The 27,800-nt window shown below is 57.2% G+C and overlaps 2 protein-coding genes across 2 annotated transcripts; one reads left to right on the top strand and one right to left on the bottom strand.

Moving 5' to 3' along the window:
* Positions 1 to 8,689: 8,689 nt before the first annotated feature.
* On the bottom strand, positions 8,690 to 10,842 carry LOC116992301 (folate receptor gamma-like; the record flags this gene model as incomplete). Its single annotated transcript, XM_033051758.1, has 4 exons — positions 8,690 to 9,015; positions 9,160 to 9,295; positions 9,735 to 9,923; positions 10,711 to 10,842. Coding segments are annotated over 4 exons (783 nt in total), but the record flags the coding sequence as incomplete, so codon positions are not given.
* Positions 10,843 to 25,763: 14,921 nt separating this feature from the next.
* Positions 25,764 to 27,427, top strand: LOC116992139 (hemoglobin subunit rho). The gene is made up of 3 exons (XM_033051407.2): positions 25,764 to 26,088; positions 26,441 to 26,663; positions 27,271 to 27,427. Exons 1-3 carry the CDS (start codon positions 25,997 to 25,999, stop codon positions 27,397 to 27,399), a joined length of 444 nt encoding a protein of 147 aa, XP_032907298.1. The 5' UTR covers positions 25,764 to 25,996; the 3' UTR covers positions 27,400 to 27,427.
* The last annotated feature ends 373 nt before the right edge of the window (positions 27,428 to 27,800 follow it).

The raw sequence follows: 27,800 nt of genomic DNA, 5'->3' as shown, positions 1-27,800 counted from the left end.
ATATCCTCCAGGGCACTGCCATGGAAATGCCCCATGGAAATATCCTCCAGGGCACTGCCATGGAAATGCCCCATGGAAATATCCTCCAGGGCACTGCCATGGAAATGTCCCATGGAAACATCCTCCATGGCACTGCCATGGAAATACCCCATGGAAATGTCCCATGGAAACATCCTCCATGGCACTGCCATGGAAATGCCCCATGGAAATGTCCCATGGAAATATCCCATGGAAATATCCTCCATGGCACTGCCATGGAAATGCCCCATGGAAATATCCCATGGAAATATCCTCCATGGCACTGCCATGGAAATGCCCCATGGAAATATCCCATGGAAACATCCTCCATGGCACTGCCATGGAAATGCCCCATGGAAACATCCTCCATGGCACTGCCATGGTGCTTTGGAGATGTCCCACATGAGACCTCCCTGGTTTCTGCCCTGGTGTTTGGGAAATGTCCCCAGATCTGCAAGGCTGAGGCTCAGTTTGGGCTGAAACAGCTCTGAGATGGGATGGGGCTGGTTCAGCCCTGGGATGGGATGGGGCTGGTTCAGCCCTGGGATGGGATGGGGCTGGTTCAGCTCTGGGATGGGATGGGGCTGGTTCAGCTCTGGGATGGGGCTGGTTCAGCTCTGGGATGGGATGGGGCTGGTTCAGCCCTGGGATGGGATGGGGCTGGTTTTGCCCTGGGATGGGGCTGTGGAAAAAGCACCTGGAGAGCACAGGGGGTCACTCCTCTGCCAGCCTCCATCGAGCCGAGCCTCTGGTGCTCCCTGAGCCTGTTTGGTGGGGAATATTCTTTAATGGATTTGTTTTTCCTGTGGATTTCTCTCACCACTTGGTGAAGCCTCTGCAGACTTTTGGTGTTTGCATTTTGCTGTGACAAAATGTTCCAAAGATTAATCGTGCTGAGGCAAAAATGCCTCCTGTAACTGGTTTTAATTTTGCCACCTGATATTTTATTTAATGCAGCTTAGTGCTTGCATTAAGGGAGAGCCAGCAATTGGACCTGAGTGCCCTCCTCCAGCCACCCAGGATACCAGGAGCCCTTCTCCTCCCTCCAGTCATTCCCCTTCCAGGCTGGAGACTCTGGGTTCACCCACATCTTCCTTCATGGAAATGATTTACACTTTTTGGTTGTGTTTGTTGCCTGCTCCCAAAATCCTTCTACTCCCCAAAAGGATAAATGGAAGGTGAGAGCATCTGTTTCATGGAATTTTCAGGTCAGCACTTTTGTGGCTTAAAGGAGAGAGAAAGGAACGGTGAGAGATGCAGGAGAGCTCTGGTAGAGCCTGAAACTCCTCAGGCTCTCACTGATGGGCCATGGGGAAACCAGCTCAGCTTTGGAGGGGGCAGCCTTTATGGCCTTTATGGCTGAGACAAAGAAGGACATGGAGGAGGTGAGGATTCAGGACATCTGGGTCCTGCTGGACTCTGCAAAGGCACCAGGAGAAGGGTCAGTGGTGGGAAAGGGAACTGGGAGAGGTGGGGGGAGATCCAGGGATGAGGAACCCAGAGGGCTGATTGCAGCCACGAGGAGGGGAAAAGCTGGAGCAGGCTGTGGGATCCATCCTGCCCTGGTCCCAGCAGCACAGCTGGAGGGGTGGCAGCAGCTGGAGGGGTGGCACCAGTCCAGCAGCAGCAGTGACAGCTCGGTGGCAGCCCTGGGCAGCAGTGACCCCTGGCTGCTGGGCAGTGCAGTCCGGGCTGGAGCTGCAGGGCATGGGAAGAGAGCCGTGGTCAGAGCCGTGGTCAGAGCCGTGGCCAGAGCCGTGGCCAGAGCCGTGTCCCCCAGCTCCAGCACTGACCCCAGCTCCAGCACTGACCCCAGCTCCAGCACTGACCCCAGGCCAGCACTGACCCCAGCTCCAGCACTGACCCCAGGCCAGCACTGACCCCAGGCCATCACTGACCCCAGGCCAGCACTGACCCCAGCTCCAGCACTGACCCCAGGCCAGCACTGACCCCAGGCCATCACTGACCCCAGGCCATCACTGACCCCAGGCCTGCACTGACCCCAGCTCCAGCACTGACCCCAAACCATCACTGACCCCAAACCAGCACTGTCCCCAAACCATCACTGACCCCAAACCAGCACTGTCCCCAAACCATCACTGACCCCAAACCATCACTGATCCCCGGCCATCACTGACCCCAGGCCATGGCTGACCCCAGCTCCAGCACTGACCCCAGGCCATCACTGACCCCAGGCCAGCACTGACCCCAAACCATCACTGACCCCAGGCCATCACTGACCCCAGCTCCATCACTGACCCCAGTTCCATCACTGACCCCAGTTCCAGCACTGACCCCAGGCCAGCACTGACCCCAGGCCAGCACTGACCCCAGTTCCAGCACTGACCCCAGGCCATGGCTGACCCCACATTCCAGTCCCCTCCTGCACAGCAGCCACTGGATCCTCTCTGACCCGAGTTTTCCATCCTGTGACATTACACACTTCTGTTCAAACTGCACACCCATGATCCCAGTTCCATCATTCCATTTTTGTAAGGTCCAGTGCAGAGTTCTCCTGGCAGCACAGAAATTCAGAACTCTCCGTTTCCAGGGTTCCAAGAGCCGGGGTGCTGCTGTGACACCCAGGGCACTGCAGGAGCAGGGAGCTCGTGTGTTCCCTCCTCACCCAGCACAGTCCCAGAGCCCCCTGCCCTTCCCGGGCTGCCCTGGGAGTGCTGAGCCTGCCTGGGGTCCCTGTCCCCTGCCCAGGAATCACAGCACAGTGCTTTGGGTTGGAAGGGACCTTGAGGGTCATCCATGGGAAGGGCAAGGTTCCCCAGGGAATGGGCATGGCCCCAGAGCTCCAGGAGCTGCCAGGGATGCCCAGGCTGGGATTTTGGGGTTCTGGGCAGGGCAGGCCTGGGACTGGGCGATCCTGGGCGTGATCCTGATGATCCTTCCAGCTCAGGCTGTTGTGTGGCTCTGTGATCCAGCTCAGGCTGTTCTGTGGTTCTGTGATCCAGCTCAGGCTGTTCTGTGGTTCTGTGATCCAGCTCAGGCTGTTCTGTGATCCAGCTCAGGCTGTTCTGTGGCTCTGTGATCCAGCTCAGGCTGTTCTGTGGCTCTGTGATCCAGCTCAGGCTGTTCTGTGATCCAGCTCAGGCTGTTCTGAGGTTCTGTGATCCAGCTCAGGCTGTTCTGTGGCTCTGTGATCCAGCTCTGGCTGTTCTGTGGCTCTGTGATCCAGCTCAGGCTGTTCTGTGGCTCTGTGATCCAGCTCAGGCTGTTCTGTGATCCAGCTCAGGCTGTTCTGTGGTTCTGTGATCCAGCTCAGGCTGTTCTGTGGTTCTGTGACCCAGCTCAGGCTGTTCTGTGATCCAGCTCAGGCTGTTCTGTGGTTCTGTGATCCAGCTCAGGCTGTTCTGTGGTTCTGTGATCCACTTCCATCCATCTACCACGGGCAGTGGGGAACAGCTTGCCCTCCCCTGTTTCCTTCAGGAAACCCCCAGAGGGCACCAGGGAAACCCCAAATCTCCAACAGGACCCATCCCTGCTGTTCCCAGGCTCTTCTCTTTAACCCTATTCCCATTTTGGAAGCCAAGACCTTTACTGTCCCTGGAAATTGGGTATAAAAATCTGATTTTGGGCACCCCCACTGCTTTCTGCTTCTCCTTTCCGCTGCAGCAACAACCTGCAGGATGACCTGTGCCCACTGCTCAGCGTTGTGGGGTTTATTGTCCATCTTACCTCACAGTACCACAAGCTCTGGGAATTCAGGCCTTGTGGGGTGACATTTATTGCTGACCCTGCAGTGGCCTGGACACCGGGAGCCCTCGGACCAGGGTGACTCACCCTGGGAAGCAGAGCTGCCACAGCAGCAATTATTTCACCCTCACTCATCAGAGGGATGTGGTTTTGCTCTGGGGAGTGATGGATTCAGGGTTAGAAAATGGTTCTGGATAAATTTCAGAAAAGCAAATCATTTCAATGCTGGGCCACTTTTCCCTCCAGCAAACAACCACAATTAACGATGCATTTTTCTGAAAACTGGGATTTTATCAGATGCCTGACCCTGCCTTTTGTATTTTTATTTTTTGAGAGAGATAATTTCTTTCGTTAGCCCAAAGGCTGGAGCTGGGAGATAAATCTTGCAGAAGAACCTTCTTTCTATAAAATGTGCTGATGAAAAATCAGCCTCTGGTCACACTTTGCTCTCTGTGCCTTCATGGTTTTAGGGATCAGGGGAGTCAGGAGGGGAAGCTTTGTCTGCATGGAGAGTTCTGAAGGGAAAATCCATGTGAAAATCCAGCCAGCAATCCAAGAATCCCAAATCCCTGGGGCTGGAAAAGCCTCCCCTCCCTGCCCCTCCTGTGCAGAGCCACAAGGTCCCCCCTGAGCCTCCTTTTCTCCAGGCTGAGCCCCTTCCCAGCTCCCTCAGGAATTCTCTAGCCCATTCCCAGCTCCCTCAGGAATTCTCCAGCCCCTTCCCAGCTCCCTCAGGAATTCTCCAGTCCCTTCCCAGCTCCCTCAGGAATTCTCCAGCCCCTTCCCAGCTCCCTCAGGAATTCTCCAGCCCATTCCCAGCTCCCTCAGGAATTCTCCAGCCCTTTCCCAGCTCCCTCAGGAATTCTCCAGCCCCTTCCCAGCTCCCTCAGCCCCTCCTGGACTGACTCTAATAACTCTCAGCATTCCTGCAATGAATCTTTGCTCCAAGTCTGGATGAGACTCACAGTGCAAAGTCTGGCTTAAGCCCAGGATGCTCGAGGAAAACAAACACACCTCCCCCTCAGCTTTAGGTATGTGTTTGTTTTTTTAAAGCTGAGAAATCCAACCAGCCCACGGGATTTGCTGATGGAAATCAGGAAGGGTTGGTGGCTCCTCAGCTATTTATTGCCACTGAAATAACACCCAGAGGTTGGTGGAGCCTTCTGCTGGGAGGAGTCCCTGCCCACAGAGGAGAGGAACAAGGGGATCTTTAAGGTCCCTTCCAACCCATCCTGCTGGGATTCTGTGATCCCAGACCCCATCTCAGGAGGAGAAGCTGCCCTGGATGCACCTGAGCAACCTCAAAAAGCACAAACAGCCAAGGAGATGTGCAGGGCAGTGGTGGAAAATGACCATCTAATGTGAAATTTCTGATGGAAATGTGCAAAGTAGGAATACAGGGAACCTTGAGAGGTTGTGCAGTCCATCTGCCCCCCTGAAAGACAGCAGCTCCCCCCAAGCAAGCCAGAAGGGTGGGCAGGAAATCTGGTCCAACCTTCCTGCACATGGCACCTCCAGAAAACCCTGAAAGGAGCCCTTGTGCTTCACATCCTGTGGAATTTTAATTATTCTGCTGCTAATGGGTCTCTGTGCTCCCTCATGGAAGGTGAGGGAGGCTGGAGTTACTCCAAAAATCGTGAGCAGTGAACAGACCCTGAGCCTGGTGCATTCACTGGAATACATGGATTAAAGGCAGATCTTCCAGGGAAGATCCAATCTGTGTCCCCAGTATGGCAACAGCCACACCCCAAAACCAGCACCCACAGCCCAAAACTGGCTGGCTCCTGAAGAGCTCATTAATGAACACAGTTAATGAACAGCTTCACAAACCCCTCCTTCATCCTTGGCAGTGAATAATGGATAACTGCATTTTCCAGAGGAGTTTGGTCCTCCCTGCTGTGGCAGTTTCACTGAGGTCATTGCTGTTTCTGGAGATGTTGTGTGAGACGTGTCCCAGCCCTGATTGCAGCCAGGGCCAAATTAATTCCCTGGCTGTGCCCTGGCAGCAGGACGTGCTGCCCCAGCTGCAGCAGGAATTAGAGCATTTTGTCTCCATTTGTTCCTGAGAAATCCACAGCCTCTGCTGCCACGTGTGCTCTGCAAGCATCACACTTCTCTGTTTCACACTTTTTCAGGAACTGGATGTTAATCCCAGTGGATTTTGCCCCTTTCCACATCTCCTGTGGTAGGCAGGTCTCACTCCACGCTGGTTTTTATTCCCATTTATCTTCTGTTCATCCTCCAGGATCTCTGCCAGCCCCTGGGCTGCTCCTGCCCCTCTCTAAGTGCTCACAGGGGAATTTTCACCTGCCCTTACCCTGCCCTGCTAATTTCAATCCATTTTATTAGCTTTTAATTTTTTCCCCCTGTTCTCCTTGATTTCTTACTATGCTGCTGATGTTAGACTAGACTTGAGGAAAAATAATTTATAACAAAGAGCCAAGTCACTGCCATGCCTGGTGACACCATCCATCACCCCCGTGCTTCCCACCGTTTGAAGAGCAGAGCAGCTTGTGCTTCAATCTGCCCCTTGCTGAATGCAAATCACTCCTTGCCTTCCCCTCCTTCTCCTCTGCTTTCCATGCTTGTGCCATTACCTTCTGTAAATCCTCACTTCTGGTTTTTCCTCCTGCCAGGGATCACCACAAAGGTGGGAATTTGTGCCTGGTGCCTTCCAGTGCCCTTCCTGCCTACTCATGGCATTGGTGAGGTGGGGAAAAATAAATTGGTGTTATGATTCCATCTCTAAATGAACCTCATGGGCTCCTGAAACGTGACCTCCTGGGCATTGCCCTTGTGCAGTGTGAGAATTCTGGAATGGTTTGGGTTGGAGGGACCCCAAATCCCACCCATCCCACCCAGCCATGGCAGGGACACCTCCCACTGTCCCCAGTGTCCAGCCTGGGCACTGCCAGGGATCCCAGTGTCCCTCCAGCAGACAAGAGCCTGGCCACCCTCTGGACACAGCAGCAGAGTGAGCAGAGCCCACACTGACCCCAGGCCCACGGACAGCAGGAACTGCCCAAGGCAGATTCTCCCCTGAGCTGTTTGGGTTCTGTCCTCTGTGGGGATGGCTGCCACAGGGATCACTCCCAGTGCTCCCTCTTCCCTGGGGCAGGCAGGCAAACCTCACACCCCACACACGGGCTACAGAACATCTCCAGGCCTGGTCAGCTGTGGGCTCCACCTGCACATTTTGGAGACAAGATACTGCATTCACAGCAATTAGATTAAAGGCATCATATTTAAGTTAGAGAGGGAAAGTGCTTCCCTGTTTCATGTAAAGGCAAGGAATTAGTGATCAGCTGTGACAGAGGCTGGGAACATCGTTAAGAACATTTAAAAATAAAAATCAGCCAGAAAAGCTTCTGGAAACACTGCTCTGATGTAAAAACTCCTGAAAATATTTGAAGTACTGCAAAGCTGTGCAGCCTGGACTTGGCCTGGCCCGGGCAGCCCTGGAGACAAAGCTCATGCCCACGGTGAGGCTGGGTCCAGCCCAGCCCTGTCAGTGGTGGTGTCTGCAGCACTGCACAGCTCTGACTGAACATTTATGTGACTTACTCCTCCAGGATGAAGGATGGGAACCCAAATATATTTGTATAAACAAATGATTCATTGTGATGATGATTAGACTAAGAGATCCTAATCAGCATTATTTACTGCACAGCACAGGTACCAGTATAATGCAGCATTTGAAACAAGACTGAAGCAATCCCATTAAAGCCAGCAAACCCCATTAATGAGCAGAGATTGGTGTCACTCACCCACACCAAGGGCTGGGGCAAATCTCTTTTGGCAAATCTCCCCTCAGAAGTGATTTTGAGGGGCATCCCTAGAAGGAATCGGGCAAAGGGGTGCCCAGACTAAAAACTCTGGGACTGGGCTTTTATGGGATAAAGGCCCTGGGCTGGCACTCAGGTGTCTCTGGGCTGTGCCAGCAGCTCTGGGGAAGGTGTCAGTGCTTTCACCTGGGGGTTCCTGTCTCAGCTGCTCTGCCACACCTTCACCTCACTCAGATGAGCTCTGAGATGGAGCAGTCAGGCTGGGCTCTGCTTCACCCAGCCCCAACAGCAGCAGGACTATCTCTCTCCAGCTCCTCCCTCCCTCCTTGTTTCCCTGCGAGGAGCTGCTCAAGTTCTGCTGAAGTTTCTGCCTCAGAGGAAGAAAAGTCCCAAACAAGCACAGCAGGAAGAGTTTGCACAGGTCCTGCAGGTCTGGGAGCCTTGGAGGGCTCTGGAGCCCAGACCAGGGTGGGCAGGGCTGGGGGGAATCTGGGGCAGGAATTGTTCCCTGGCAGGGTGGGCAGGGCTGGGTGGGATCCTGGGCAGGAATTGTTCCCTGGCAGGGTGGGCAGGGCTGGCACAGGGTGCCCAGAGCAGCTGGGGCTGCCCCTGCATCCCTGGAATGTTCAGTTCCAGGTTGGACACTGGGACAGTGGGAGGTGTCCTTGTCCAGTGCAGGAGTGGAAGGAGATGAGATTTGACATCTCTTCCAATCCTAACCATTTCTGATCTTTCCTCCCCCAGGCCAGTTCCCACATTTACAGATCCTCACCCACCACCACCCTCAGCCCAGCCTCCTCCTCCCCCCAGGACACTTCCCCCTCCTCAGAAGTGTTTCACATCAGTACAAGGCTGTTCCAGAGCTAGAGTTTATTACCCAAGCCACCCCTCAGGGAGTCACAGCAGCCCCAGAGAGCAGAGCTCAGCCAGGCAGCCCACGGCTGTGGGGAGGGAACCATGTGCAGCAGCTCCCACAGAGAGCAGGGACTGTGCTGCCCTTGTCCTGGAGGTGAGAACATCCCAGTTCTGGTCAGCAGCCAAGAGGGGGTGTCAAGGTCCAGCAACACAACCTGTGCTGAGCCCGGGACAGACAGACAGACAGACAGTTACCTGTGCCAGCTCCTCTCACAGGGCAGCTGGACCATCCAGGCCATGCCCTCCCCAGAGTGGTCACAGGGACCCTAATCCATGGATCCCACGGACCCCAGAGCCCCCAGGAGCAGCGCCAGGGGCAGCAGGAGCAGGGCAGAGCAGGGCAGGGCTCGCACAGCCCGGTCTCTCTCGGGAGCAGGGGGGCTCCCCTTTCTCTCAGCATAGAACCGTGCCACGGCCGCGTTGGGGTTGCCCTGGGCAGGGTCGAACCACATCTGGACGCAGCGGCCGCTGCCGCGGCGCTCGGGGCTGTACCTGAAGGAGCCGGACCAGATCTTCTCACACAGGTCCTTGGGCCGGGGGAACACCTCCCTGAAGGCTCTGCACATGAAGCCCCAGGGACAGCGGTTCGTTCCTGGGGACAGAGCAGAGTCACGGACAGCCCTGGCACAGCTGGGGGCTCTGAGTGCCCAGAGCAGGGACAGCTGGCTGGGCTGCTGGCACAGTGACCCTGCCAGTGCCCTGCCTGGGGTCAGGGAGGGTCCCAGAGCCCACTGACCTGTGGCCCAGTTCCAGCCCTTGTGCCAGTTCTCTTTGCAGGTGCGGGCATCCTTGCAGTCCTCCCACCACTCCTCGCAGTCCTCCCTGCACAGGGGCACGTGCAGGATCCTCTCCCGCCGCCAGCTGCTGTCAACCTGCAGGGCACAGCACCAGCCACGCTGGGGAGGGCTCTTGAGAGCCAAGGGTAACATCTGCCACGTCCCAGATCCCCCAGCCCCACCACGGGGTCCACAGCTGATCCCTGAGGAGCTCCAGCCCCAGCACAGAGGTGCCTTGACACAAGGAATTCCAACATCAGCCAAAGGCCAGAAAAGTCCTTGGAATCTTTCTACCGTGGGGGAAAAGTTGAGACAACACAGATATTGAAGAGAAATTCCTCCCTGGCAGGGTGGGCAGGCCCTGGCACAGCTGTGGCTACCCCTGGATCCCTGGAATGTTCAGTTCCAGGTTGGACACTGGGGCTGGAGCACCTGGGACAGTGGGAGGTGTCCCTGCCGTGGCAGGGGTGGAACAGGAAGAGTTTTGATGTCCCTCCCAACCCAAAGGGCTCATGGTTCCCTGATCTGCTCCTACCTGCTGGATCCAGGGCCCCAGGTTGGGTGAGCACTCGTACAAGCAGGTGTCCTGGATGAAGTGGCGCTTGCATTTGGGTGGCATCACCCCACAGTGCTTCCAGTTGAAGTTGTAGAGCAGGGACTGGTCCTTGTGGGCCTCTGAAGTGGTGTTGGCTGTGCAGCAGGCATTGTCCTTCCAGGGGGAGCACTGAACAGAGCAGGGCAGGGGCTGCTGCAGCTGCCAGGCACAGCTAAAGGAGGGCACAGCCCCACGAGGGCACAGCCAAACGAGGGCACAGCCCCACGAGGGCACAGCCCACAGCCAGGAGCCTTCAGCAGCCAGAGCTTTTCACCTTCTCCAGCAAACTCTGGGTCACTTTGGGATTAGGAGCTGGGCACTGCAGCAAGGCAGAGCTGAGGAGGAGCAGGGGATCAGATCCTGAGCAGGAATTAGTGCCAGCCCAAGGAGCAGGAACAAACCCCCTCTTCCTCCCTGTGGGGCAGAGCAAGGAGCATCTCCCACACGGAGGGGGAGCAGCTGAGAGTCCTTCCTCAGCATCCTGTCCTCACCATCTTCACCATCCTTTCCTCACCATCCTGTCCTCTCCATCCTGTCCTCAGCATCCTGTTCTCACCATCCTCACCATCCTGTCCTCTCCATTCTGTCCTCTCCATTCTGTCCTCTCCATCCTTTCCTTACCATCCTCACCATCCTCTCTATCCTTTCCTCTCCATCCTTCCCTCTCCATCCCATCCTCATCCCCTTTCCCCTGCTGTGCTCTGGGGTACCTGAGCTTCAGGAGGGGGTTCAGAGGGGTGACCCTGAGCTGACACAGTGTCACTGAGCCCCCCCAGCACTGCCCCTGCTCCAGCCTCTTGCTGAAAGAAGGCAGCGAACAAACAGGTCTCACAGCAGCAAGTGGTGGCCAAGCCCAGTCCAGGGAGGCAGGTACAGGGGCCCAGGCTGTCCCAGCCAGCCCAGCAGCAGCTCCTACCTGCTCATAGAGCTTCCCCTCGGGGCCAGGCTCGCGTTTGTGGTGTTTGGCATCCATGCAGACGTTCAGCAGCGAGTCCTTCCCTGGTGCCATGGCGTGGGGAGCCAGCAGGGCCAGGGCCAGGGCCAGGGCCAGGGCCATCCTGGGGACAGGGCTGTGCAGAGAGGGGACAGGGCTGTGCAGAGAGGGGACAGCCCAGGAGAGGGGACAGAGCAGGACAGCCCAGGATGGGCACACAGCAGGGACAGCCCAGGCAGGGTCTGGCACAGGCAGCAGCAGGGAGGTGCCCTGGGGGCCGGGCACTGCTGTGGCACCAAGGACACGCGTGCACCCCCCCGGGCAGGCTGCAAGGTCAGCCCCACGCTATCAGCAGGACAGCAGCACTCGGGACAAACAGAGCCCGTGCTGACCAGCAGCTCATCACCCTGAGGGGGGGATGCTCTGGGACACACAGTCTGGGCTCCTTCTGCCACCCCCTGCTTCAGGGAGAGGCTTCAGCCCCCAAACCTTGTGCACCAGGGCATGGGGAGCCCAGGCATCTCTCACGAGTGTTCAGAGGGGCAGGGAAAGCACCAAACCCCAAACCAAACACCAGCACCTTGTGTGGCCCAGGAGCTGCAGGAGGCCCGTGTTGACTTCAGGAGCGTGCTAAGACAGGAAAACATTTTCCTTATCTTTGTCTGAGGCTTGCAAACGCTGTCCTGGAAATCCAGCAGAGACTTGAATCATCCCCAGCCACAGAAGGGTTTGGGTTGGAAGGAATCTCAGCCCTGCCATGGCAGGGTCACCTTCCCCCGTGCCAGGCTGCTCCAGCCTGCTCTGATTTGGGCAATCAAAGACAGGTCAACAGGTCACACCATCGTGCCTTGGCCTCCTCTGCCCGCCTAGAGCCTGGGGCCAATTTTATATTCATTTTCTAAAAAAAATCCCAAAAAACTACCCCAAACATACCAACCAACCAACAAGACTTAACCAAGAACATTCCTTCCCATCCCCTGTTGACACAGCACAAGGGTTTATCCAGACACATTTTAAGAATTTTGCAAAACACAGAGGCAAGTCAAAGCATTTACAGCATTAAAATAGCACAAACACCCCAGAAAAAACAGCTACAGGCCCGAGGAGACAGACACAGGAACCTGAGGAGCAGGAAGGAGCTAACTTGCATTTTAACTGCATTTATGCCCTCAAATCAGAGTCAGCCCTAAAGCCTGAATTGCCTCTAAGCTCTCCACAGCACCCACACAGCTCAGCAGATCCTGGGCAGCTCCAGGGGCAAAGGTGCTGGCAGTGGGGGAAACTTCCCCTCTCTTGGGGAGCTCTGGCTCGTGCCAGTGTTGGTCAGCACAGGGAATGATGTTCTGGTGACGGGGGCTGGTCCAGCCTCTCTCACAAGCAGCACCCTTGGGAAACAATCCAGGGTTCTGCCCCAAGGCAGGGGTCGTACCAAACACACCCAACCCGATTTCCTCCAATTCCCAGCATCAGGCAGCTGGGTTGGGCCATGGCAGGAGGCAGAAGGGACCCAGAGCTCTGGGAATGCAGCAAATACTGGAATAAATTGACAAGGCAGCAAATGGCACACGGGCTGCTGCCTCAGAAGGAAGAACAGCTCCCAGCACAAAGGCAGGTGCTGAGGGGAAGCAGTGACCTCCCTGTGCCACCTGGGCACATCCAGCACTGCTGGGAGCTTCAGCAGAGCCCCTGAAAGCCACTGGGCTCAGCAGGGGGACAGCTCTTCCTCCTGAGCAGCTCTGGGGCTGATTTGCTCTTTTCTGCACTCACATCACTGCTGTTCCCGGGATGAATCACGGAGGAGCAGATCGTTCTGCATCTCGTGTGTGAGCACTTCGGGCTCTGGGAGACCCAGCCCTGGTGATCACAGAGTCCCTGAGGCTGGGAGGGACCTCCCCACCTTGTCCCCACCTTGTCCCCACCTTGTCCCCACCTTGTCACCCTGAGTGCCACCTCCAGGTGCCACCTGCAGGGATGGGCACTGCAAACCTCCCTGGGCAGTGCCAATCCCTGAGCTCCCTTTCCACGGGGAAATTCCTGCTGCTGTCCCCCTGAGCCTGCCCTGGCCCAGCCTGAGGCCGTTCCCTCTCCTCCTGTCCCTGTCCCTCCCTCCCTGCCCCTCCTGGCAGGTACAAAACAACCTCGACCTTCCAGCCCTGCGCCTTGGAGATGTCACTGAGATCTCTCCTCAGATCCTTTGCCACCTCTGCCCCTCCACAAGAAGAGTTTTGCCCCTCGAGGCACAGGACTGTGGCAGTTCCAGATGCCCTGCACTGTCCTGGCCACATTTCCTGCTCTTTTCCAGGGAATTTCTAATATCTGGTTTGTTTTTGGAACTGCTGATCACCGAACTGTGTTGTAACATTGTCAGAGCAGTGACAGCTTGTTCCTGGGAGATAATTGTCAGCCACCAGCCTGTCATCTTCCATCTGACGTGTTCTCCCCAGTGCTTTGCTGTGTGTTCATCTCAGCTGCCTTTTCTGTGGAATCTGTTGTTTTATGTTGGGTGACTCAGCCCTACCAGGTGTCACGTCCCACTCCCGGGCACAAGGGAGCACCCAGGAGCCACGGGTGCCCACGGTCACAAAAGGATGGCAAAAGCCAGCAGGGTCCAAAAAACAGAACTCACCAAGTTTTATTGGCCAGCTCCACGCCTGGTGTGGAATCCACGTTTTGCTCCTACTTTGTAATAGTGAGAGAAATAAAAGAGTAGAATGGAAGAGGGAGGCAGGAGAATCTCAGGGAGCCAGGGCAGGCTCAGGGGGGACAGCAGCAGCAATTTCCCCATGGAAAGGGAGCTCAGGGATTGGCACTGCCCAGGGAGGTTTGCAGTGCCCATCCCTGCAGGTGGCACCTGGAGGTGGCACTCAGGGTGACAAGGTGGCCGTGGGGACAGCTGGGACTGCCTGGGAGGGATTTTCCAGCCCCAGGGATTCCATTCTATCATTCCCTGATTCTGTGGTCTTTAAGGTCCTTTCCAATCCAAAGCATTCCATGATTCCATGAGTCTGTGCATGCCATGGTTATGGTCAGACGTGGCTTTGTGCATTGCACACCTGATGTGGTTAATTTGGAGAAATGCCCATACCCTGAGTGATGTCACCACATAAATATTTGAACCAAACATAATTTCCTCTATTGATTTCCCTCCCACAGAAACGTCTGATGGAGAATGAGGCTGTGCCTGCTTTCTTTGCTAAAAAAAGAATGAACAAATACCTCAATAAAGTCTAAAATTCTGTAGCAGAGTGCTGGATATCCACTGCTGTTGTGCCAGGGATATCAGCAATTTCCATCAGTAATTAGGGAGCAGAGCCCGCAGGGATCACAGGGATCAGCCAGGGGTTATCAGTGAGAACAGTTATTCTTGTGGGCACAAAGGAGAGCTAAAGATTAACCAGCAAAGCAAATGCAGCTCCAGGAGATTGGCAGCTTTAAGGACCAGGTCTGTGGGTCTGCAGAGGAGCTGACAAGGGAGGGAGGTCCCAGCTGAGGTGGGATTCCTGCCTGCTGGATCCTCCCAGGCACGCTGGGTACCTGGGACACCACCCCAGGGGGGTTTGCTGTGGGTCTGCCTGGGCTCCAGCACAAAGGTGAAGCCATTCCAGAGAATCACGGAATCATGAGGTGCTTTGGATGGCAAGTGACCTTAAAGATCATCCCATCCCACCCCATCCATGGCAGGGACACCTCCCACCGTCCCAGTGTCCAGCCTGGCCTTGGGCACTGCCAGGGATCCAGGGGCAGCCACAGCTGCTCTGGGCACCCTGTGCCAGCCCTGCCCACCCTCCCAGGGAACAATTCCTGCCCAAGATCCCCCCCAGCCCTGCCCACCCTGCCAGGGAACAATTCCTGCCCAAGATCCCACCCAGCCCTGCCCTCTGGCACTGGGAGCCATTCCCTGTGTGCTGTCCCTCCAGCCTCTTGTAATCAGTTTGTCTCTCTCTTGGAAGTCTTTTGCAACTTTAATGATTCTGTGATTCCTGGTGGTGACATTTCTAACTCCCAGACCACCCCAGGGCAGGTGGATCCTGTCCCTGACTGAGGCTTCACTGAGGTTCCCCTGCAGATCCTTCAGCTGAAGTTCCTCTGCAGCTGAGCAGGAGAGAATCCTCCCATGGGGACCCGACTTCGGCGCTGTCTCCCTGCTCAGGAAAAGGAGGAATGTGCCCTTAGGAAGAACAGAAGAAACAACCTTCCCATGAAGGTCCTGACACGGCACCAAGAGCCTCTGGGTGCATCTGGCGTGGGGCACTGTGTGACTGTGGAGATGGGTCCTCTCCCAGCAGGGACGGGAGCATCTGCACCCACATCTGCATCTGCATCTGCACCCACATCTGCATCTGCACCCCACCTCCTTCATCCTGCACCCACATCTGCATTTTCCACAAATCACAGGTACCTCTTGCATCCTGCCTCTGGATTCTGCATCTCATCTCATCTCATCCCATCTCCTGCCTCGACATCTGCCTCCCTCACCGTGCATCTGCATCCCACATCCTGCATCCTGCATCCTGCATCCTGCATCCTGCATCCTGCATCCTGCAACCCACATCCCACATCCCACATTCCAAATCCCACATCCCCAATGCACATCCCACATCCCAAATCCCAAATCCCACATCCCGCATTCCAAATCCCACATCCCACATTCCACATCCCCAATGCCACATCCCCAATGCCACATGCCACATGCCATATGCCACATTCCAAATCCCGCATCCCACACCCCACACTTGCACCCTGCACCCCCATCCCATCCCATCCCATCCCATCCCATCCCATCCCATCCCATCCCATCCCATCCCATCCCATCCCATCCCATCCCATCCCATCCCTGTATCCCATCCCTGTATCCCATCCCATCCCATCCCATCCCATCCCATCCCATCCCATCCCTGTATCCCATCCCATTATCCCATCCCTGTATCCCATCCCATCCCATCCCTGTATCCCATCCCATTATCCCATCCCATCCCATCCCTGTATCCCATCCCTGTATCCCATCCCATCCCATCCCTGTATCCCATCCCATCCCATCCCATTATCCCATTATCCCATCCCATTATCCCATCCCATTATCCCATCCATTATCCCATCCATTATCCCATCCCACTATCCCATTATCCCATTATCCCGTCCCGTCCCGCAGCCCCGGCAGGGGGAAGCATCGAGCCGCGCTGCGCCGCTCGCAGCCGCGGGTCCGGCCCGCGGGGCAGCTCCGGGATCGGGCGGGGGCTCTGCAGGGTCCCGACCCCGCACCTCCCCTCTCGGGGGCACCGCGGCACCCGGCTCTGCCCAGACGGGGGTCCCCGGGCACCCCAGTTACCCCCAGAGTCCCCCAGTTACCCCCGGGCTCCCCCAGTAACGCCCAGGGTCCCCCAGTAACCCCTGGGCTCCCCTGTAACCCTTGGCACTCCCCAGCAACCCCTGGGCTCCCCATTTGCCCTCGGGGTCCCAGTAACTCTGGGAGGGCTCAGCTGGGGCAGAGAGGCTCAGCTGAGTGTCCTGAGCACCAACATGGGAGATGTGGCTCTGGGAACTCAGCCTGGCACTGCCCACCCCAGTCTGGCACTGCCCATTGCATCCTGGCACTGTCCATCCCATCCTGGCACTGCCCATCCCATCCTGGCACTGCCCATCCCGGCCTGGCACTGCCCATCCCAGTCTGGCACTGCCCATCCCATCCTGGCACTGCCCATCCCGGCCTGGCACTGTCCATTGCATCCTGGCACTGCCCATCCCATCCTGGCACTGTCCATCCTGGTCTGGCACTGCCCATCCCGATCTGGCACTGCCCATCCCAGCCTGGCACTGTCCATCTTGGCCTGGCACTGCCCATCCCATCCTGGCACTGCCCAACCCAGTCTGGCACTGCCCATTGCATCCTGGCACTGTCCATCCCATCCTGGCACTGCCCATCCCATCCTGGCACTGCCCATCCCATCCTGGCACTGCCCAACCCAGTCTGGCACTGCCCATCCCATCCTGGCACTGTCCATCTTGGCCTGGCACTGCCCATCCCATCCTTGCACTGCCGATCCCGGCCTGGCACTGCCCATCCCATCCTGGCACTGCCCATCCAATCCTGGCACTGTCCATCTTGGCCTGGCACTGCCTGTACCCGCCTGGCACTGCCCATCCCAGTCTGACACTGCCCATGCCAGCCTGTCACTGCCAGGATCTCCTGGTCACAGACTGTCTGAGATGTGGCACCTGGGGACATGGCACTGCCAGGATCTCCTGGTCACAGTCTGAGATGTGGCACTGGGGACATGGCACTGCCAGGATCTCTGGTCACAGACTGTCTGAGATGTGGCACTGGGGACATGGCACTGCCAGGATCTCCTGGTCACAGTCTGAGATGTGGCACTGGGGACATGGCACTGCCAGGATCTCCTGGTCACAGACTGTCTGAGATGTGGCACCTGGACATGGCACTGCCAGGATCTCTGGTCACAGACTGTCTGAGATGTGGCACTCACCCCACACCTCCCACACAGCTGGTGACCAGCTGGACTCCCCAGCACCTGGCCCAGGTGACAAAAGGAGTGTCCCAGAGAGCTGTGCTGGGCTGTCCCCACAGCCACACCTGTGCTGCTCAGGTGGGCACGGCCAGCAGCACCCAGCCCTGCTCCTCCTCACGGTGTCGGGACAGGACCTCACTTGGTTCCATTCGCTGTGGGCACTCTGAAATCCCAGAGCAGAGATCCAGATCCGTGCCCAGATCCATGCCCAGATCCATGCCCAGACCCATGCCCACACCCCGGGCCCATCTGTCCACTCTCCAGCCCCAGAACTGGGATTTTCATGTCCTGGGCTCCCCCAGCCCTGGGTCAGCCCAGCTGCTCCCCGGACTGAGCTGGGTCTGCACAGGGCTGCTGACTGGAACGTGTGGGAGTTTCTCCAGCAACCATCACCACATCAGAGTGGGGCAGCAGGAGAAACTCATCCTGAGGCAGCACATCTGACACAGCCAGTCCCAGCAGCTCAGCTCCAGCCAGTCCTGGGAGCAGGGGCTGTCAGAGGTGGATTCTGAGTGCCCTGACCCCGTGTGTGCCCCGTGTCCTGCCCAGCCCTGCCCAGGGGCGCTGGGGAAGCGCCTTATCTCAGCCCCCCTGTGTGCCACAAACCAGCAGCTGCCACCAGCAGCACTGCTGGGACAGCAGGGCAGAGCTGGGGTTACTGGGGGCTCCCCCAAATCACAGAGCCATGAACTGGGTTTGTACAGAGATGGACCAAACTGGGGTTACTGGGGGCTCCCCCAAATCACAGGGTCATGAACTGGGTTTGTACAGAGATGGACCAAACTGGGGTTACTGGGGGCTCCCCAAATCACAGAGTTCTGAACTGGGTTTGTACAGAGATGGACCAAACTGGGGTTACTGGGGGCTCCCCCAAATCACAGGGTCATGAGCTGGGTTTGTACAGAGATGGATCAAACTGGGGTTACTGGGGGCTCCCCCAAATCACAGGGTCATGAGCTGGGTTTGTACAGAGATGGACCAAACTGGGGTTACTGGGGGCTCCCCCAAATCACAGGGTCATGAGCTGGGTTTGTACAGAGATGGACCAAACTGGGGTTACTGGGGGCTCCCCAAATCACAGAGTTCTGAACTGGGTTTGTACAGAGATGGACCAAACTGGAATTACAGGGGGCTCCCCCAATCACACAGCCATGAACTGGGTTCGTACAGAGATGGACCCAGCTGGGAGGAGGCTCCCCAGAGCAGTGGGGCTGGGACAGTGCAGAACAAGGAAATTTGGGGCAGGGATTTTTGGGGGCAGGGGTGCAGGTGCTTCCCACACCTGGCAGAGGTGGGTGCAGCCCGTGGGGAGCTGCTGCACCTGGCTCCAACACTCTGGAGCTGAGTGGGGCAAATTGAGCCTTATGCTGTAGGGGCAGCTCCTGCCCCAGCCCTGCTCTGCTCCCTCTCAGCACCAGGAGCCCAGCCTAGGCTTTACCTCTGAGGTGGATAAATCTCAGGTTAGCAGAGCTCAGCACCAAACCCTGCCTGGCTGGAAAACCCAGAGCCAAGACCAGGGACGGGCTCGGAGCAGCCAAACCCCGTCAGCCCTGCTGGAAATCCCAGCCCCTGGTGGGAGCAGCAGGGTCTCACGGCAGGTGGGGGTCCCAGGAGGATGAACCAGGTCTGCCCCACTCACTCCTGCCTTTCTTCCCTCCCCACTTTAATCCGTGCCTCAGTTTCCCTGCCTGAAAAACGTGGATTTGCTGCTGCTTGTGTCAATAAAAGACTTGGTTGGTCCTTTTGCATCCCCCAAAGCTCTGTGATCCCCAAGTATGAACCAGCACGGAGGTTGCTGGGAAGCTGCCACATTCCAAAAGGAAAAGGGACTTGTGGAAAACACAGACAGGCTCCTGGGCCACAGGAGATCCCGGTGGGCTCTGTGCCTTCCCATCCATGAGCTCAGCCATGGGGCACGAGCTGAGTGCTGTGGATCCCCCCGAGCCCAAAGCTCTCCCATCCCAGGGCTGGGAGCACAGAGGGGCTCACCTGGAGCACACCTGGCCCAGCTCCCACCGTGCTGAGCACACCCCACCCCACCACACTGGCTGGGTTCTCAGCCAGAACCAGGGCAGAACCTGGCTGAGGCCAGGCTGGACAGGGCTTGGAGCGAACAACAGGCATTAAATATGTGAGGTGCTGTTTCTGTTTGGACTTAGATGTGTATTAATTTTTATTTATATTACATTTTTACAAACTGTGAGTTTTATACTACTTTAAGCTAACAAGTTAAAAATGGAGATGCATTTTTTAACAAAGATTTTTAAGGGCTAATTGTTTAATTAAGAAATGATACAAATTATTTTTACTTTTAGTTTAATAACTAACCACTTGTGTTCCATAACACAGAATTTTTTATTTAATTACAAAGATTACTTAGAATTATGAAGAAGAAGGTGAAAAGAGAAGACAAACTTTTGCTTTAACATTTTTATTTTGTTAGATATATATATTATATTTTAAAACTTTAACATTTAAATTCTTCACTATGTGTTATTATACACTTTTATTTAAACTATACACTTATAATTCTAGTTTTATTATTTAATTTTGAAGCTTTTCCTACGGCTTTAGGTTAAATGCAGCATTTTATTTGGAGGTCAGTGCTTGTCAGCACAGAAAGTCTAAAATTCTTAGTTCTGAAGTTTCAGCCCAGGGGTAGTGGAAGGTGTCCCATGGCAGGGGCTGGGAATGGATGAGCTTTAAGGCCCCTTCCAACCCACACCAGTCTGGGATCCCATGGTTCTAACATTCCAATTCTACAATTCTAAACATGTGAAGGAATTCTATTCATTCTGAGGAAGAGTTTGTCTTGCTGTGTCCCTGGGCAGGAGCAGGACACGGGACAGCAAACATGAAGGGACCTGGCCCTGCCCTGAGCACCTCACGGCGTTTCTGAGAGCCCCACTCTGCTTCGTGCCTCAGTTCCCTGCTGGGAATGAATGGAGATCTCCTGAGCTGCCCCGCAGACACTGCAGGGCCCTGAGCCCCTCACTGGCACAGGAGGGAGCAGCCTGTGCTGGGGACTCCAGAGCTGCCCTCCTGCTTCTGCCAAGGAAAATAAATAATAAATTTTAAAAGCTGGCTGCTTTCCCCCGGCTGCCACTCTGGCTCAGCAGAAATGTTTTCTGCTGTGTCAGAGTCTGACTCAGCAGAAAGGGGACACTGCCCAGGGGCCAGGGCTGCCTTATCACTGCCCACAGGGCTCTTGTTTGTGCCATCCCAATTATCAACCCAGCACAGCCCCAGGCTGGGGCCAGCACCGTGACTCAGCACCCTGAGCCTGTGCAAACTCATCCCACCAGCCCGTGCTGGGAGAGCCCACAAACATCCATAAACATCCATAAACTGCAGAGAATGGGCTCCAGTCCTGGGTGTAGGAGTGAGACCCCTCACCTTGACCCTAACCCTGGTCCTGGTTCTGACCCTGGTCCTGGTCCTGGTCCTGACGCTGACCTGGTCCTGGTCCTGGTCCTGACCCTGACCTGGTCCTGGTCCTGGTCCTGATCCTGGTCCTGGTCCTGGTCCTGTTCCTGGTCCTGGTCCTGACCTGGTCCTGGTCCTGACCCTGACCTGGTCCTGGTCCTGGTCCTGGTCCTGGTCCTGGTCCTGACCCTGACCCTGACCCTGACCCTGGTCCTGACCCTGACCCTGGTCCTGGCCTGGTCCCGGTCCTGGTCCTGGTCTCAGAGCTCCCTCCCTGCCTGGCTGTGTGCAGAGGAGCCTCCCACAGAAGCCTGTGCTGGGTCTGTGGGATGTGTGGGACCTGCCCTGGCCCCATCCCAGCTCAGTCCCTCGGGACTCCCCGTCCTGCCCGGTGCCTGGTGCTGGCATTGCAGAGCACAATGAGTGATGGGTTTCAGGCCAGTCCCTGGCTCACTCACAAGCTCCAGGAGCCCTGAGGTGCTGGGATGAGCCCCCTGGTCTCTGTCTGGGCACTGGGCCAGGCTCTGCCAAGGGCAGAGGGTTCAGTGCCTCACTTGGGGCAGGGGGCAGCTTCCCTCCTGCCCCCAAGCAACCACTGAGCCTCTGCAGAGGGATTTCCCCACATCCCACCCCATTTTCAGAGCCACTTTTGTTACTCGAATAAGATTGGGGTCAGATCTGGGGTCAGGTCAGGTCTGCCCTTCCAAAACCAGTCCCAACCCAGGAACAGCTCTGGCTCTGTCCACTGCCAGCACTAAAGGCTGTAAAGGCAGAACAATTCCCATAAAACCTGTTCCTGCCATGCCATGAGCAGGGGGACAAAAGCCCTTGCCTGACTTGGCGCCCCTGGAGCCATCCTTGCACACAGGAAACCTTTTGTTAGCAAAACCCAGGAGTGTGAGGTCCAGGACAGCTCTGGTGGCCCCCAGACCGTGCTGGGACTTTCTGTGCAGGGCTGTGACCAAGGGACCCCTCTGAGAGCAGCCAGAGGCAGAGCAGCTCAGCCTGGGGGGCTTGGAGCACAGGTGAGACCCTGCAGAGCTCCCCTGGCTGGACAAAGGCTGAGGGACAGCACGGCCCCTGCTCTGGGCTGGCTTTGGCTGCTGGGGCTCCCTGCTCTGCACTCTGCTGCAGCACTGGCACCACCAGACATCCTGCAGGGGCTTTCCTGGCTCAGCCTGGCCTGGAGCCCTGGGCCCCCTCAGTGCCATGGGGAGGGGAGCTCTGGGCAGGGGGAGCAGCCCATGGCCACAGGGGCACAGGGAAGGGATCCTGAGCATCCTGAGGAGAGCCCCCTCCCATCCCCCTGTGCTCTGTCCTGCTGTGAGTGCTGCCTGTGGGATGGAGGAGACCCTGAACCCTGTCCTGTAACAGCTCCCACCTGCCCTGAGAGGAAAACAGGATGGGAAAACTCCATGGATAGGAGAGCAGAAAGCTCAGGGAGAGCTCAGAGCCCTGCCAGGGCCTGAAGGGGCTCCAGGAGAGCTGAGAGGGACTGGGGACAAGGGAGGGAGGGACAGCACACAGGGAATGGCTCCCAGTGCCAGAGGGCAGGGCTGGGTGGGATCCTGGGCAGGAATTGTTCCCTGGCAGGGTGGGCAGGGCTGGGTGGGACCTTGGGCAGGAATTGTTCCCTGGCAGGGTGGGCAGGGCTGGGTGGGACCTTGGGCAGGAATTGTTCCCTGGCAGGGTGGGCAGGGCTGGGTGGGATCTGGGGCAGGAATTGTTCCCTGGCAGGGTGGGCAGGGCTGGCACAGGGTGCCCAGAGCAGCTGTGGCTGCCCCTGGATCCCTGGAATGTTCAGTTCCAGGTTGGACACTGGGGACACTGGCAGGTGTCCCTGCCATGCTGGGGTGGCTCTGGGGGATGTTTAATGTCCCTCCCAGCCCAGAGCATCCCACGGCTCCCCAGCAGAGCCGTGCCCGGTGTGTGGATGGGTCTGTCCGTCGGTCCGTGCAGCCCAGCCCTGTGCAGACCCTCCCTCCTGCCCATCTCAGCCTGTGCCCCTGGGCCGGGCTTATCTGGAGCTGCAGCCCGGGGCTATCGGGGCGGGCTCTGGGAGCGGTCCGGGGTGCCCGGGGCGATAGGGGCGAGCAGGCTGATAGCCCGGAGTGCCGGGGAGGGGACACTGCCCCACTCTGCCGGGCCACGCCAGCCCTGCCCCTGCCAAGGAAAAAAATGCACTTCCAGAAATTCTCTTCTACCATGTTCAGGCAGCAGCCGGTCCCAGGCAGGGAAATTGCACGAATTGTGCTGATTCAGACACACTGGTTGCTGCATTTCCCTGGGCTCATCACTGGCCACATCCTGAATTAGGATAATGAATCCTAAACCCATTCTAAATCCTGAATGGCTTTGGAGCAGCTGCTCTGCCCCTTTCCCTAAACTCTGGGAGCATTGGCTTTGCTCTGCTGCTCTGGGCACCCCGTGCCTGCCCACCCTGCCAGGGAACAATTCCTGCCCAAGATCCCATCAAATCCTGTTTTGAAGCCATTCCCTGTGTCCTGTCCTTCCATGCCTTGTCCCCAGTCCCTCTCCAGTTTCTCCAGGGGTTCCTGATGTCCATCCCTGCTGCCCCAGCACCATTCCAAGCCACCCCTGACTGGGAAATCACCTCTGACCTCCAAGGCACCAGTCCCATGCTGGCCACAGCCACAGGGGCCAGTGGGGCAGGAATGGATAAATGTGGGGCAGGAATGGATAAATGTGGGGCAGGAATGGATAAATGTGGGGCAGGAATGGATAAAGGAGATGGTGTGGAAATGTGCAGAGGGGCTGCAAGAGGCCACTGCCATGACAGACTGTCCCAGGCACAGGGACAAGCCCCCAGTCCCACTAACCTGCTGATTCACCTGCTGCCCTCCCTGTGCCCATCTGAGGGGGGTGAGAGGTTACAGAGCTGCTGTGGGGATGGAAGCAGCCCTCAAAGGGATCAATACGGGACAGCAGCATGGAATGGCCTGTCTGAATGAGAATTACACCTGCCCCTCTTCCTCCTGTTTCCTCTGCCTCCCTGCTTCCCCCCTCAGCTCTTTATGGCTGTCATTGCCCACCCATGGAAATGCTCCCACACCAGTAAAACCAGAGCCTGATGGGTCACAGCGTGGGCCCAGGCCTGCAGGATTCTCACCACAAGCCATGTCTCTGCCTGTTTTCACAGGCTCCACAAACCCAGCATTTATTAACCACATTTTAAAAATAATATTAATGCTGCAGTTAACACTTCCCTCCAGCCTCTGTGTTTGATGTTGTCCTGCCTGTCCCAGGCTCACCCTCCTGCTGCCCCTCCCTGAGCTTTTCCCTGCTGCTGGTTCAGAGGCAGCAGAAAAGCATCATTATCTTTTTCTTTTTAAAGTTCAGCCTTGCAGAGCTGAAAATGAATCTGCTATTAGGGACGAGGCGAGTGCATTGCTAGGAACAGGAACAGCGCCAGATGCAGCCTGGGTTTCAATTTCAATGCCAGGAAATTGAGGCTGCAGAGAAGCAATAGATGCAGAGGCCACCGAGGCCATTTCTTGTCATGCCCAGCTGGGCGAGCAGCTGGCAGCCAGCGCTGCCTCACGTGATGGAATGTCAGCCTGGGAACCCAGGGCTGCACATATTCCACCTCACTCTGGGGGATGAATTTGGGCACCTTCTGGAGTCCCCAGATCTCTGTGGCAGCAGGGGTGTGTCGTGTCCCTGCGGGGCAGGTGAGGGGCTCAGCCAGCGCTGGGCGCGGGGCGATACCTTTATCTGCCCCCACAGCCCCACTGCCCGCTATCAGCACCCCTGGGGCTGCTGCAAGGGCCTCTCCCACGGCCACACAGGGAAAAATTCATGGGGGTTCACAGAGCCCTGTGGTGAGGAGGTAAATGTGACTACAGATGTGAATCCCCCAAAGGGATCAGGGCGATGGGCTCGTGCCACTGTGTCTCCAAGATCACACAGTGCCAGCCTGGTTTGGGCTGGGAGGGACCTCAAACCTCATCCAGAGCCACCCCACCATGGCAGGGACACCTCCCACTGTCCCAGGTGCTCCAGCCCCAGTGTCCAGCCTGGCCTTGGGCACTGCCAGGGATCCAGGGGCAGCCACAGCTGCTCTGGGCACCCTGTGCCAGCCCTGCCCACCCTGCCAGGGAACAATTCCTGCCCAAGATCCCACCCAGCCCTGCCCACCCTGCCAGGGAACAATTCCTGCCCCAGATCCCATCCTTCTGGCACTGGGAGCCATTCCCTGTGTCCTATTTCTGCCTCCCCATGTAAAAAGTCCCTCTCCAGCCTTCTCAGGTCAGTGGATCAGTATCAGTCTGTAATTGGAAGATTTCAGAGGTCTGGATGAGACTTCTTAAACCTCCCACAGACCCAGAGCCACAGATTCAAAGAGCTATGGAATGGTTTGGGTTGGATAATTCCCCAGTTCCAGCTCCCTGCCATGGACAGGGACACATTCTACCAGACCAGGTTGCTCCAAGCCCCATCCAGCCTGGCCTGGAAAAATTCCAGGTTTTGGAATTTTGTCTGGACTCCTGACACCTCAAGCATCCTGGCTTTGCCTTTCTGAGCATGGGAGCACAGCTTCACTGGAGGCTGGAAGCCAGGAAATCACCTGTGCAGGTGACAGCCAGAGCCAAACACGAGCCTGGAGCCAGACCTGGACCTGGTGGGAATTGCTGCTGCTGCTGCTGGGGCTGTGGCAGGGCAGGTCTGCTGTCCTTGGGCAAGGCTTTAATTCCAGCAGGGAGACACCACTGAAGGGTGAAGGGCTCACACTGGGCACACGTGGCCAGAGCAGGGGAGCCGGTTCACAGCCCACCCTGGCATCCCACACGGGCTCCTGCAAACACTGACACCATCCCTGGCAGTGCCCAGGGCTTGGAGCATCCTGGGACAATGGAAGGTGTCCTGTCCATGGCAGGGGCAGAACAAGATGGGCACTAAAGTCCTGTCCAAGCAGACAATTCCATGTTCTAAAGCACCTCTGTGAGGGATGCAGCACGGCTGGAATGGCCATGCCTGTGGTGAGCAGGCAGCCAGGGTCCAACAACAGAGATAAGAGGGTCCTGTGTCCTGAGCTGGCCTGTTAAGGACTCACAGGGCTTTCCTGGAAGACCACACCTCACTGCAGAGTGACCACAGCAGAGTGACCACAGCGGAGTGACCGCTGCAGGCCAGCCCAGCCCCCCGGGACCCCCGCCTGTCCCAGCCAATGGCCCCGCTGGAGGGGCCGGGCAGGGGCTGGGCCAGGGGATAAAACCCGGCGGGGTCTGAGCTCAGCTCCAGGTTCTGTGCTCTCTCTGTGTCCTCTCTGTGCCCTCCTGCAGCCCAGCAGAGCCACCATGGTGCACTGGACAGCCGAGGAGAAGCAGCTCATTGCCAACATCTGGGGCAAGGTCAGCGTGGAGGAGTGTGGCGCCGAGGCCCTGGCCAGGTGAGTGAGCCCTGGGCTGGTGGGTGAGCCCTGGCCAGGTGAGTGAGCCCTGGGCTGGTGGGTGCAGCTCTGGGCAGGTGGGTGAGCCCTGGGCTGGTGGGTGCAGCTCTGGGCAGGTGGGTGCAGCTCTGGGCTGGTGAGTTCAGCCCTGGGCAGGTGGGTTCAGCCCTGGGCAGGTGGGTGAGCCCTGGCCAGGTGGGTGCAGCTCTGGCCAGGTGGGTGCAGCTCTGGGCTGGTGGGTTCAGCCCCGGCCAGGTGGGTGCAGCTCAGGAACTGCCCCACTGCATTGCAGAGGGAAACCACCCCAGCCATGCAGCTGTAACGTGTCTGTGCTTGTGTTGTGTCTGTCCAGGCTGCTGATTGTCTACCCCTGGACCCAGAGGTTCTTTGACACCTTTGGGAACCTGTCCAGCCCCACGGCCATCATTGGCAACCCCAAGGTGCGTGCCCATGGCAAGAAGGTGCTCACCTCCTTCGGGGAGGCCATCAAGAACCTGGACAACCTCAAGAGCACCTACTCCAAGCTGTCTGAGCTGCACTGTGAGAAACTGCACGTAGACCCTGAGAACTTCAGGGTGAGTTGTGTTTGCAGCTTTACCCTCTGTCCCTCCTTCCCACAGCACCCCAGTGCCTGGGGGATTTCAAAGGGGCATCAATAACTTGTATTTTAGTTACTCAGCAGGACATGGCTGGCTGGAGTGGGGGCTGGGGCAGGGGAAGATTGGGAACTCAGTAGTGCAGGGTAATGCTGGGCTCCAGGATGCAAGGACAGGTTTGGTGACAGACATAGGGAGGTTCTCTAAAGGTCTGGGGGTTCTGCTGGCATGGCTGGAGAAAAGGAGCAGGATGTTGGGCTGTGCTTCAGCCTCTGCTTGAGCCTGGCTTTGGGCATGTGGAGGGTGGACCTTGCACGGACTCCCGGCTGAATAGGTGTGGGGTCTCACAGCACAAAAAATAAAGGCAGAAAAATACCTAGGGGATGGAAAATGTGAGAGGAAGCAGAGCTGGAGCAGGTGGCACTGATGGCCACGGCCAGCACAGGGCACAGGGACACAGGGCACAGGGACACAGGGCACAGGGCTGACAGCCCCAGGCCTGCTGGGGTCCCCCAGTCCCGGGGTGCTGTGCAGGGCCCGGGGGTGCTGCACCCTGCTGACTTTTCCCTCTGCCTCCCCTCTGCAGCTCCTGGGTGACATCCTGGTCATCGTGCTGGCCGCGCACTTCGGCAAGGACTTCACCCCCGCCTGCCAGGCCACGTGGCAGAAGCTGGTGGGGCTGGTGGCCCATGCCCTGGCCCACAAGTACCACTAAAGCCTCGGGAGTGTGTGTGTGTGTGACAGCCAATAAAAAACACATTTTCTGCAACTCTCTGTGTTCTGTGTCTCCATGGCGGCCTGTGGGCCCTGGGCCTCTCCTCCTGGGATATTTGCAAGGATATAAATTTGTAGAGGTTCAGTGATTCAGGCAGAAGTTTTCCCCTCCACAGTTTGTTACTGATGTATTTGGTTGATCAAAAGGCTGGGTTGGACGGGGCTGGGAGCGCCTGGGACAGTGGGAGGTGACACTGCCATGGCAGGGGGGGCTCTGGCTGTGAGATCCCTTCCAACCCAAACCTTCTGGGATTTTAAAATAGGAGCAAAGACACCCTCAGGACCTGCTGGCCGTGGACAGAAGGCCCTGCATGTTCTGGAGGAGAGGGAGGCTGGCCTGGC

This window comes from Catharus ustulatus, chromosome 2, assembly GCF_009819885.2.
Source record: "Catharus ustulatus isolate bCatUst1 chromosome 2, bCatUst1.pri.v2, whole genome shotgun sequence".
Lineage (NCBI taxonomy): Eukaryota > Metazoa > Chordata > Aves > Passeriformes > Turdidae > Catharus > Catharus ustulatus.
This window is presented reverse-complemented; position numbering and strand designations above follow the sequence as displayed.